We start from the raw sequence: 12,884 nt of genomic DNA on the forward strand, positions 1-12,884 counted from the left end.
ATTCAGTCTGTCGGTGAATTACAATCAGGCATGACGACCTGGAAAGCATTGAAATTATGCGTGTGTGTCAAACAAAACTTTATCTCTGGAGACTTTTTTTTTTTTTTTTTTTTTTTTTAGATTATTTTTCTCAACTCTAGCTGGTATTAGTGCTTGCTTCTTCTGGGCCAACCGGGTGGCTGCACTGGGAGTCTCCCAGGTTCATGGCCGTTGAGGATTCATTTTCTCCCTGAGCTTTCAGCTCTACCTGTTGAAAGAATGATGCAAGCCCGCAGCCAGCGCTTCAGCTGCATCACTTAGACATTGCATGGATGTTGCAATCCTGCTCCCACTCCTCCCCTCCACCTCCTCCAGGGAAAAGATGTTACAGTCATCATAACATTCTGATTTCTCAAAGGCACACATCTTGTTTTTTATCAGTTTTTTAAAGCTACTGTTTGGCATGAGCTTTGTTTGCTTTAATGCTCATGTGATCAGTTTGATTTCAATGTGAAGCTGCTTTTTTCTGCTCTACTTTATAAAGGTTAGTCATTGACTTATTTAACACTCTGTGTGCTGATTATTATACATATTATATTATTTATTTTATTAAGAATACAGTAAGTGTCTTAATACATGAAGGTGAGGCGATGTGCACTATTTAGTCATATTTGTCCTTTTTCTGTCTAATGCTAAGGTCAGCTAACCTGCCTAGCGGAGCCGCTACTCTGACCCATTCAGACAGGATTAAAAATAACCCGGTGTTGTTGTTTTCCAGTCATGTGGTGAAGCTTTCCTTCTCTCTTTCCAGTGTCCTGCCCTGGCAACTTCAGTGTCAGTGCCATGTTTGTGCTGCGAAGGGAGTAACGCAGGTTTGCCTTGTTGTACAGCAGACTTTATTAAATTAATTCCACAAAAGGCTGTTGTTTGACAAGCTTTAAATGTTATTGGGCCATTAAACTGAAAAAGAGATAAAGGTAACAAAGACAGACAGTGTAAACACGTTGAAGTGGGAGGGAAATGAAAAGAAGAATGATAAACTAATAATAATAATAATAATAATAAACAGTTGGTGCAGTTGTTAGCACTGCTGCCTTGCAGCTCCTGGGTTTGAATCCTGGCCTGAGTCTGCAGTTCTCCCCATGCATGGTTGGGTTTTCTCTGAGTATTCTAGCTTCCTCTCTAGGCTCAAGACATGAATGACTGTTGAGTTAATTGAAAATTTTGATCAAGATGAAAACAGGTTAGCAGCTTTGGTAGTGCACTCATTTTCAGAATATTAACTATTCCAAATATGTTGCTTGTCCAGCCGTTAATTGAAGCAGTTGTTGTTTTCATTTGGTGTTAATAACTGAATTTGACAAGCTGAAAATCTGAACATCTACATAATCAAAATGTACTTTAAATTGCTGTTATCCCCGCAACCTGAATCCAGATAAGCGAGCGGGCGCTTTTTTTGGTCTCTTTCAGACCAAAAATTTATACAAATCAAAGATATTTTGCAGGTTATCATAACCTTCACACATATTTCACTTTGATCTGTTCTTTCTATGTAAATTCTTCTTTTCTAACTGAGAATGCAAGTAATTACATTTTCCCCTTCAGTCTACATGCATTTCGAAGACAGAAATCTTATTTTAGAGCACAAGATTAATTTATTTCACCAGAACTTTTAAAATACGTTCTGGTGAAATAAATCACCAACACACTCTGCACACACCTAGAGTGTGTTGCATTTGCAGGGTTTCTCTAGTGTTTGTGTTGAAAAAAACGTTACAATTACAGAAATGTGAATGTTCATGAGCAGCCATTATAATTTGGAAATAATAGCGTGCAAGTCCCAGGGGCAGGAGCAATTCAAATGTGTCAAGTGTGAGTGATGAATTTATACTCGAAGAGAATATTGTCATTGTTTGTTTTTAATATATCTTTGAAAATGATGAAAACTTGTGTTTTAATTTTGTTTGTGTCTATTTTGTGATGTACTTTTCCAATGTACATCAATGTTAAATTGGCTGAGGCGGCTTTTTGAATTTTGTCTTTTGATTGTGTTGATGTCTCAATATGTTTCATTATGTATTTTGTTTTGTGATATTTGTAAAAGTAGGATTTTCTTATAATATTTGTGGTGTGGAGCCCAGGAAGAACAGTCTCCTCTGTGGTAGTAATAAACAAACCACTCACTGAGTTTAATCCGTCTTTACTGTCATTGTTACTGGTGTAGAAAAAACACCTACATAGTGACAGCAGTAACAGTGACCTCCACCTATCAGCACTTACAGTCTGCAACTTTAGGACTTACTGGAAGGCCAGAACCCAGGATGAATGGCTTTGTCACTGCGGGTTGTAAATATGTTTTGCTATAATCACCATGCGGAGGTTCAGAGAAAGACATTGGATTAAAGCAGCTTTGTCGTTTCTTCTCCTTTGTCGTTTCTCGTTTGTTCCTCCCAGACATTCAGATTGGGTCTCCTTCATGTCCATCACTAAAAATCAGAAGCTCAGTGTGTCTTTGTCTGCCTTCCTGTGAGCCAGCTGTACTAATGGGTTGCCAGTGTGACCCAGCCGCGTTCTTTCAACCACACAATTACTGTGTTTAGCTGTGTACTAATGCTGCTGACCTCTGCTTTCTGATGGGGGGAGACCTTTAAGGGCCACTCAAGACTCAAGTCCCTTGTGGGTGTTTCTTTCCCTTGTACTAATCTTTCCTTCTTTCTTTCTTTTGTTCTTTCTTTCTCTCCCTTTCCTCCCTCTTTCTTTCTCTCTTGTGTGTGTACTGTCCCTGTTTCTCCTCCCACCCGAGGCTTTAAGAGTACAGAGCATGTGCATCCTGTCTGGTCCTGTAAAGGAAACAGTGGATCAGAAGATTCTTTAAGCCTGGGGCAAATACAGGAGAACTGCACTCTGCAACACAATATGGAGAGACAAACAGCTTTTTGAACACGTCTTCTAAAGATGCTGCTGAAGATTCTCACAGAAAAAGATTGGAAGTTCTGATCAGAAAGATCCGTCAGTTTGTGACCGGAACCAAACCATTTTATGCCTTATTGGTAATCAGATGGCTTTTTAATCAGTGAATGCATCATAGTTAAGTGCTAGAACGTTTCCAAATCAACAGCGTGTTGTGTTGTTGAAGTGCAGAGCAAGGAAGACTCAAAGTGTTAACCTGTCAGTGAGGTGTTTAAAGACGAAGTCAGATGGAACACATGGCCTTAGCATGGCTGCTGCTCTGTCAACCTGCTACTGTTTTAAACTCGGGGCAAAAGCTCAGCATATAACAGCATATAACTCTTATTGTTGTTTCAATTTTTTTAAATAATAATGAGACCTTGTTTACCTTCGGTGAGCCTGGTCTCTCTCACACACTGTGTGATGTCGTCTCTACCCCTAATATGAATAATTTTATGATTGATCAGAAAAACTCCTGCATAATTGCAGTGCGGATTCTCTCCTATTGGCTGGTGTGTTTGCAAAACCATTTACTCTCTTACAGCTCTGATTGGCTGTAAGCCCAAGACAGCGATAAGGAAGACAGTTTAGCTTCTGCTGCAGTGCAGAAGCTAACTAGTTCATAAAATATTATTCTGTTGCCTCTAAATCTACCGCTATAAATTTCAGTGTATTAAAAAGTTGACTTTGTAATTGTCAAGTTTCTTCAGATTTCTTTAGTTCAAACTTGAAAAGATTTGCTTGAAAACTTTTTGCCCGCTTGTCTTTGTCCTAGTTTTAAACTCAGATTGATTACATTCAAACAATTTAGATTAATTTATCCACTACTAGACATTTACTTCTTTTGTTCTTTCTTCTTCTACTTGCTGACAAAAAACAATATGTTTGTTTTTCATGCTGGAAAGAGCTATTGACTGATTTGATATAAATATCCATGGCTCTTTCCGTAGGGCCTGTGGGGCTCATCAGAGGGGACGGCTTTACTGGGAGGAAGAGAAGCAGGACAGTTCATAGAAATGAATCACATTACAGGAAAAAGAAACAGGCCTGTGCTGCATGGATGATGTCACTCATGTGACATGTGTAATCGCTGATTACATTTTTATATTCTAGCTAAGTTGGTTGTATGAATTGTGAGGGCAGAAAGCTGATTACAATAACTCGGACTGTGATGTTCAAACGGCCATGCTTCCACCACAGATTTCTGTCTGACAGTATGTAGATTTATTTTTTTTGTGATTGAACAAATTATTTCATAATTTTGAAGCAGAAGGAAAATGATGGCTTATTTTCACAAATAAAAATGTAGAAAGTGTTTTGATCACACTGTTCTCCAGAACTGGATTTACAGTAGGTTTTAACTTTGACTAGGTCACTCTAACACATGAATATGTTTTAATCTGAGCCATTTCGCTGTAACTCTACCTGCTGAATTCTGACGCCGCTCCATCTTTGTTTCCATTTTGTGAAGAAGGATGTTGCGTTCAGTCTTCTTCTGAGGTTTTGTTTTGTTTTCTTCAGTGGCTCTTGGTGCAGCGCCACCACAGGTGAGGAAGGGAACAGGTTTTTCAAAGGGTTTGGTTCATTTGACACAATGAAAGTGAATCACATCTGAAAATTGAACAAATATTCCAATCTTACAGTCTACCAGACTGAGGTGTGAAACCACCTGAAATTCTCACAAAGTGCTTTAAATATAGTCTTCAGCTCTGTTAAATAACTACCAATGGATATTAATGTGCCCTGCGATAGACTAGTGACCTGTCCAGGGTGACCCCACCTCTCGCCTGGAACGTTAGCTGAAGATAGGCACCAGCAACCCTCCTGACCCACTAAGGGACCAGGGTACAGAAAAAGGATGGATGGATGGACGGACGGACGGACGGATGGATATTAATGTACATCAGCAAAACTTTCTCTTTGGTGGTTTGAGGAAACAGTCTACCAGGGGTTCATGCATGAACTACTTATTGGGAACATTATTACCTACTATTCATCCTGAGCTGCTTTTACTTTGAGTGGTCCTGTCAGGCTAAAGTACTTAAGACTCCCTTTAAGGATTATTATAATTTATGTTCATGTGAGACCTAAATTGAAAAAGCCATCTCTATAAAAGAAAAGAGGAAAGTTGAGGTTCTCAATCTATGTCAAACCAAAGAATGATGTCTAGATTTTAAAAACACTCAGATTTCTTTTCTAGGTAAAGAAAAACTTTTCTAGTTGTTTTTTTTTTCTTTTAGCTTTCTTTCAGTTTTCTGGAGGGTTCTTTTGTTTGTTCGTTTTTTTCTACCAAAGTATTTTATAAACTTTCTATTATGTGCCATCTTGTGAAAAATAGAGCATATATGTGCTTAACAGAAAAGACTCAATTACGTTCATTTACGTGAAAAACATGACAATTAGCGCGTTGATCAAAGATATGATTATTTTTCACCTATCTTTTTTTTAAATACCTAAGAAAACAAATTAGATGAACAATTAGTTATTCATCTAGAACAGTGAAGCTTGCAGTTTGTCATTTATGGGTAAGCTAAGGAAGTGTTATCAAATGTTCATGTGAGATGAGTCTAATTTCCTAGTGTTAGGTTTACACCCACCATTAGTTAAAACGTTTCACTGTGGGACGGGAATGTCCTTAAGAGGTCAGTATGTCGATAAAAGTTATTCACACAGTTGAGAATTTACCTAAAAAAGACATTAGCATTTATTAATGTATGCTTTTTGAGAAGAAATGAAAACCTAAAAGGTATTTTTGCAATAATACCAATCAGAAAACATTATTACCTACATCCATTTAATGTAATGTTGTGAAATTCTGAACAGAATGAGTTTTTATTTTTTCTGCTTTCTTTATAAGCAAAATACCTTCATAAAATGCTTCAGTTTGTTTTTTATTTTACCTTTTTGCTGACCAGTGTCCCTCTATATCTGTGTTAAAGACAGGGTTTTTTTTTTTATATAAACCTTGAGAAAATTAAATACAGTTTACAAGGATCTGTACAAAAGTTTTACAAAAAAAATGGCAATGTTTTCTTTCTTATTTTTCAAACCTAGAGGTTTTGCCCTGCTGATGTTGCCTGTTACTGAGATTTTTTGTCTTGGTTATGAGCATGGATGTTGAAACCACATCCGTGGAAAATGGGCTAATGTTAGCATTCAGCTTGTAAACATCTATTCGTTTAGCTGGCTGAAGCTCACGTGGCTTTATACGGAGTCTCAAAAAATCTCTGACTTGACAAATACGGTGGCAGTTTTTAGGACACCCATGTTTTTCTCCTGCTGCTGAGGTTTTCACCCAGTGAACTTTGCTCCGTTGCTAGGCTACCGCTAGCATGTTTCCTCTCTTTTTTAATCTGACTTGTTGATAATTCAGCTCCCTAAATATTTGTGGCTCAATTTCAGTACAGAAAGTACTTGTAGAAAAAGTTTCAAAACTAGCCCTTTGTTTTGAACATCACTAAAATGACGTTAAGAAACAAAGGCCTTTCAGCTGCTTTCTGTGTAACTCTAAAGGCTGTGATGGGTCAATTAACAAACAAGATTAACCCAGCAAAAATGTTATGCATCAATCTAAATGTATTTCCATCATCTGACTGGTTCGTGTTTTCTCTGTCCTCTTCACATTTAAATTTCCAGAAACATGGATAACATCATCAGTGTCCATCCACAGGTGCTCCAGCTTGATGAAGACGTTCCCATTTCCAGTCTGGCATAAAGACTGTTCTGATTTGAGTTTACTGCCTCCCCATCTTTGTCTCCATGCTCCATCTGTGCATTATCACCAGTCTGTCTGGGTTTGATCTTAGCTGTGCAAAGAGAAGGGCATGTTTGACTTGCACATCTTGTTCTCTTCCTGAATATTCATTTAGGCCTGTCCTTTGAAGTCCTTGTGTGAGCGGAGCAGCTTTATTCATTGTGACTCCTGCAAAGTGATCTTTAACCCAGAGGGGAAGCACAAAGTGGGGCTTGCGGGGGTCTGTGTTTTGTGGAATGTTACCTTTCTTTTCTTTCGATGGATCAAAAGGGGATGTATTAAAGGATGCTGTTGCTTATTTATTCATCTTAAACATCCACTATTCATCCAAAAAGAGGGCACCTGTGTTGCTATGGCGGTGACTGTGAAAACCCAAACAGCTCGATTCCTTTTCAGGGTTTGCTCGGTGATGTCCTGTTTTCCCTCCGCAGTGCTGGATAACCTGAACAGTCAATGCCCCGGATGATTTTCTTGACTCCTGCCTTGCGAGGCGCCTCATTATGCTTTCTATCTCTGCGGCATTCTGTGGCTCACGTGCTGCATGGCTGGAAGAGTTTTATACTCAGAACAAGAGCAGGTGCAGCTGTGGTTCAGATGCACTGGAGAGGAAACAAACACACACAACATGCCTTATCCTGTCTCCAAGTGTCTCAGGTCCCTGCGGCTCTCTGCTGTGGCCGTCAGGATGAACGACAGACACACCCAGAGCCGGAGCTCCAAACCATGATTACTACTACTGCTCTGAGCCAGGAGGAGGATCCTGCTGGGAGAAAAGGCTGATGGCTGTTTTCAAGTCATTTCTCTATTATTAATAAGTGAGATACAGCTGCATCTCCAGAAATTACAATATTGTCAAAAACTTTCTTCATTTCAGTTATTATCATCAAAAACTGAAACCCAGCAAGGCAAGGTGGTGAGGTGTCTTCCCCAAGGACACAACAACTGAAAAATGGAGCAGGGCTTTGAACCAACAACCCACCAATTACAGGACAGACTCCTACTACTGTAGGAGTCAGATATTTATGTTAATTCTGATACTGACAGCTAATAAAAAAAATCATATGTTGGTTTTCAGGTGATTTTAAAGGGGAACTATTTAGCCAAATTCACTTTTTGCACGTTTTTGTCCTTTCATTTGCGTCCAAAGTCCAAGTGCTAAAAAAAAACTCCCTAGCAGAGCTCCGCCCAATTCATTATTAGCAGACGAGCATGTTTGGTCTGGTGGTCTTACTGCTGTATACACTGTAAAATAACTGCTGGAAAAACACAAGGATTTTGTTGTTGACTCACCACCCAGAAACAACTTGCTGCATTCTTAATGGTTGTAGAGTAGGCGCCACTTCTGCTTTTCAAAGATGTATGGTTGTACAATCGTGTATCTGTCTGCAGCCACTTAGATGTGTATAAAATGTGTTAACTTTGAGTTGGGGCTGTGCCCAGCAGCAGCTTATTTACATTGTTCATATTCATAAAAATCTCAGCATATTAATGCAACTTACCTGATGATGCCTTTTAAGCTTTACATAAAGTACAGTTATTGCAAAGCATTCAGTTCCAAAAAAAAACAAAACAAAAAGAAACTTTGGACCTCCCCCCCAAAAAAATGAAGCCCTGGGCTACTGCCGTGGTAAACAATTCCTAAAATGTGAGCCAGAATAAGGTAAAAATAAATAGCTTTTTTGATACAAAAATGGGATGTGGAGAGTATGTCTATGTCCTGTATAGTGTGTTTACCTTTAGTTCCTGGTTTTCATCTGTTTTGTTGAAGAAATGTGCCAAAATCAGCCCCTGTTTGTAAATAGGCAGCTTCAGTAGCCAATACTTTCTGCGAATGATCGTCCTTGTGGATGATGATGATAAACTCCAAGCCAGTAGTTTTCACTGTTACTGTTTAGGCTGCAATATGGCTGTAAATGTAACATTTCTACATTAAAATGAGTTTTTCCTGGGTTTTTTCTAATTCACAGGCAACATAACCAGGACTTCTGTTTTTTTTTTTGTTTGTTTTTTTATCAATGGTTGATTATAATCCACAATTAACTATTAATTGCAACATAATCATCAAAATAAACTGAAAAAAAGTGGCAGAAAAATCACCCACCATGTTTAGTGACTCTATATAATAAATCAGCGAGCGATTAAAAAGCCAAACAGTAATCCATAAATCAGCCCAGAAAGCTGCAGAATTGAAGGTTGTAAATGGAAAATGTGAACTAGTTGCTCATGAGTCTCAGGACCCGTCTCCTCCCCACATTGGCAACTCTCTGATCTGCCACCTCCAGCTCAGTCGGTGCAGCTGCTGGTAGCCAAGCGGAGGCGAGCCTCATGAAGGGGTGACTAACGCGGCGAATTCCTGTGTTCACATATGGAGCACGCATGATGCCCGTTTCTAGAAATTGTGGGACTCCAGGTTGTAAAACGAGGTTAGATCTAATTTGAGATGCCATGGCAACCCTCTGCTCTGCAATCAATTCTTAATACCAGTTTTGAATTGCCTCTGAACTTTTTCCGCCGAACCGATGTCAATGGTTAAATCATAAACCAGCTGCCAGGGAGAGTGACCGCGATGTGTCTTGTATTTTGAATTTTAACACATTTTTCATCCTCTTTGTCCATCTGCTGTCCATTTATCTCCATAGAAAAACTAACTCAAGCTAAACTGGATTATTGACCAGGTTAATGGAGGCTTTAGTGTAGCTCGTACTCATTAATCATTATCGCTTAGTAGTTACAGAATATTATCCTTTTATTAAATTCTCTGTCAGTGCATAAGCTGTACTGTACTTGCAGTTATTCTCTTTGTTTTAAAGTGCCTCATTATCTCAAATCAGAAGCGTAATAAACCAGAAAACTGTGTAAACTGAAGTCCTCTGTCTTGATCTGGCTTCTCAAGTATGCAAAGATGTTAATTAAAATAAATAGCTTCACACCTTTGCACAGCATTTATAATGTTGAAACGCCTCTCACATCTGGTAAAGTGGCAGCCTGCAGGCTAAAATACAGCCATGGATCACAAAGGCTTTAAAGTGTTAGTTGTCACTCATATTCCACTATTTTTTATTATTTTATTGCATGAATTCATTTAGCGAGAGAACACAGAAGACGGAATGGAGGTCAAAAAATTTAGCTGGTAAAATAGTTTCATCTGCCTGAATCTGCACCAAGTATGGATTGTAAACATGACATTTTAAAAGTCATTATTTTTTATGAATCATTAATTGTGCTGAAGTGGTTGTAAAATTGTACTCCACCCAAGCAGCAGACATTTTGCTACTAGTACAAATTGTTGCAGAATAAGAATAAATGGAGAGAGTCAGAGTAAAACCAGTTTTTTTTGGAACGTCTCCTGTTTTTAATTTTCAGGTCTTCTATGTGTTTTATTTTTCATTTTTGCTACCAGCAGACTTTCTAAAGCCTTTCCTCCACTCCAGGAATAGTTGAGCAGTTCTCTTTAATGACCTCTGAGATGCTTCCTTTGTATTTAAGTGAACAAATGTTCTATTCTGTGCCCACAGATCTGATCTTCTCCTGGATCTTCAATGAGTACCCGACGTTTGTGAAGCAGGACAACCGGCGCTTCGTCTCACAGGAGACGGGGAATCTGTACATCGCCAAAATGGAGCCTTCGGATGTTGGAAACTACACCTGTGTGGTGACTAACACTGTCACAAAGACCCGTGTCCAGGGCCCGCCCACTCCGCTAGTGCTCCGCAGCGTCGGTAAGCACTGCTGGTTATTAGCGCTGTATGCTGACGGATTAGCAGAAGAATGGTAAAAAGGACGTGGAGTGGAAGGAATGCTTAAAAGCTTCATGTACATCTGGCTGCATGTTTCACTGTTCTGTCAGAAGGTCTGCAAATTAGAGCCTTTTGTGCTACTGAGTCTGTACTGTTGATCATTTCAAAACTAAAAGATAAAAGAATATTTCATCTATAAACACAGGACTAGGATAAAGTATTGGCCTGCTTACAGATTTCTTCTGGTCTAACTTTTTGTCATACTTGTTTTCATCTGAAAGCCTGGGAATTCTTTCATTTACCAATAAATTTTAGGTGAAAATCTGGTGGCTTCTAGCTGAAAAATGAAAACTGGTTGTTATTGGTAGTCTGGCTATTGCTTTCCTGTGCAATTCCGTCCGATTCTCATCTCATCAGTGTTCCATGTGGAATTTCTCCCATTGACCTTGATTTCTCCAGTAGAATTTCAGTAGGGCCAATCAGCATACAGAAGGAGACGTCAGAAACAATGACATTGATTTTCTGAGCTGTTTCAGAATTATGGTTTACCAGTAGTTTAGCACTGGCAGTGTGAACGCAGCTTTTCAGTGCTAATTGGACTTGCTTCCAAATATTGAGCAATTGAAGTCAGAACAGGAAGAATGTGTAAAACATTTTATTGCTGGCGAAGATGTTGTTGGGCTCAGTGGGGGAGTAATGTTTATATCGCATGCCAATTCCAACACACTTCACAGCATAGTTACTTTCACAATGAAGCTAACGTATTCATCACAGCCAAATGTTAGCAACCAGGTAAAAATTAATCCAATCGATTTTATATATATGAACATATATAGTGGGATAAAATTGATTAAAGGGGGAAGAAGACATGCATCAAAGGTACCGAGATCAGGAGTCGCATTGACCATAACCTCTGCATGTAGGGCGTCTGCTCTACCCACTACGCCACGTGACAACCTTCAGATCCAGATGTTTAAAACCTCAACAGAGTCTTCTCCTCTAGGAAGCAATCGTTCCTCAGTGGCCGAGGGTCCAGAGCTTCTGTTTGAAGCAAAGCATACAACAAGAGGCTGGTTTTACCAGGCTAATCATTGGAGGAAATCAGCATAGAAATGACACAAAGATGAGTATGTCAGAGACAGTCCAGGGCAATTTGGACTTTGGGAACTGTTGGACTGTAGTTCCCAAAGTTTGGGTTGGGACTCTAATTGGTGTCACAAACCAGTAAGCCTGGGGTCTTAAAAGCCTCATCAGAAATTAACTTACATCCCAAAAATTAAGATGAGACACTATATATAAAGAAATGAAAAATATATATAAAAAAACAAGCCTTGAAAATAATTCAAAGGAACATGTTGGTTATTATGTAGGCTGTTAATACTGATTGTGTTGTCATTGTATCACTTCTCACCTGACTCTGCAAAAATGTTTGTATGCTCAACCAAGGTCAGAGTCATGACCTTCGTACATTTTTATTTTGTGGGTCAGAAGTTGGAAAGTTTGGGAACAACTGATCTAGAAACTGAACCAAGAGGATCAAAGATGTTATTCTGACTGCAACCTGGGTAACATCACAAGCAAAAGAACAAATAACTGTGCTACTGGGGATTTTATTTAAACAACAACAACAACAATAATAAATTTCAAAATGGACATTGTATTTTACATTGATAGACTTTGCTACCATAGCAAAATTAATAAAAAAAACATTTTGTAAGTCTTTCCCAGGAGTATCAATAGGTGTGGAGAGTGGTGTGTTTTCCCATCCTAAAACTCTTCCTTCTACTACTTTTCTCTTTCGTCACCTTTATTTTCCTCCAGTAGATGGATCAGCAGATAAATGTCAGCCCTCTCCACCAAAATGGGAGCTGTGGGGTTTGGATATGCGGGTGAGAGGGTGGGCACATTAAACAGGTGTTCCTTACAAAAGGTTATGGTATGAGACAATTACGTTCTCCCTCCACCTGTCTGCTTTAACATGGCTGATAGGACTGTGGTTACATTCCGGTGTGAGACAGTTGTGATAAGGATCTGAATTAGCTTTCACAGTCACTCAGGGAGCCGTCCTGATAACACACGCTTCACCAAACCCACAAGATGAAATTGGGGCTGTTTCCTCCATCTCTGGAGCTATTTGTGCAACACTGGCCTTCGCATTACAGCGAAAGCCAGGAAGAAGCTACTGAGGAGTAATCTGGTGCACTCAGCTGACAATCAGCAGGGTTTTAGAGAAATAGCCTGGCACACAATTACAAACATAAATATAATTTATCTGAGCATCACTTAAGGGGAAGAATTCAGGTTTTCTATTTCAAGTCGCCAAACTTTTTAGACTTTGCTTTGTAGAGTCTAAAATAGCACCAATAACATTTTGAAAAAAAAAAAAAAAAAAAAAAAAAAAAAAAACCCAAGTCATGGGCTTAATGAAGAAAAGTCTCAGGGAGGGACAGGAGGGATGAGAAGTT

General features: G+C 39.0%; 1 protein-coding gene across 1 annotated transcript in view; it reads left to right on the top strand.

Annotated features, from left to right (window-relative positions):
- LOC106935420 (contactin-4-like) overlaps positions 1 to 12,884 on the top strand; it is an 81,452-nt gene that overhangs the window by 37,726 nt on the left and 30,842 nt on the right. Inside the window, exon 4 of the mRNA XM_015015864.1 lies at positions 10,198 to 10,401. Coding sequence (XP_014871350.1) covers positions 10,198 to 10,401 — 204 coding nt within the window. The remainder of the gene's footprint in view (positions 1 to 10,197; positions 10,402 to 12,884) is intronic.

Source organism: Poecilia latipinna, unplaced genomic scaffold (assembly GCF_001443285.1).
Source record: "Poecilia latipinna isolate Pla-1442-1.1 unplaced genomic scaffold, P_latipinna-1.0 Scaffold1961, whole genome shotgun sequence".
Classification (NCBI taxonomy): Eukaryota; Metazoa; Chordata; class Actinopteri; order Cyprinodontiformes; family Poeciliidae; genus Poecilia; species Poecilia latipinna.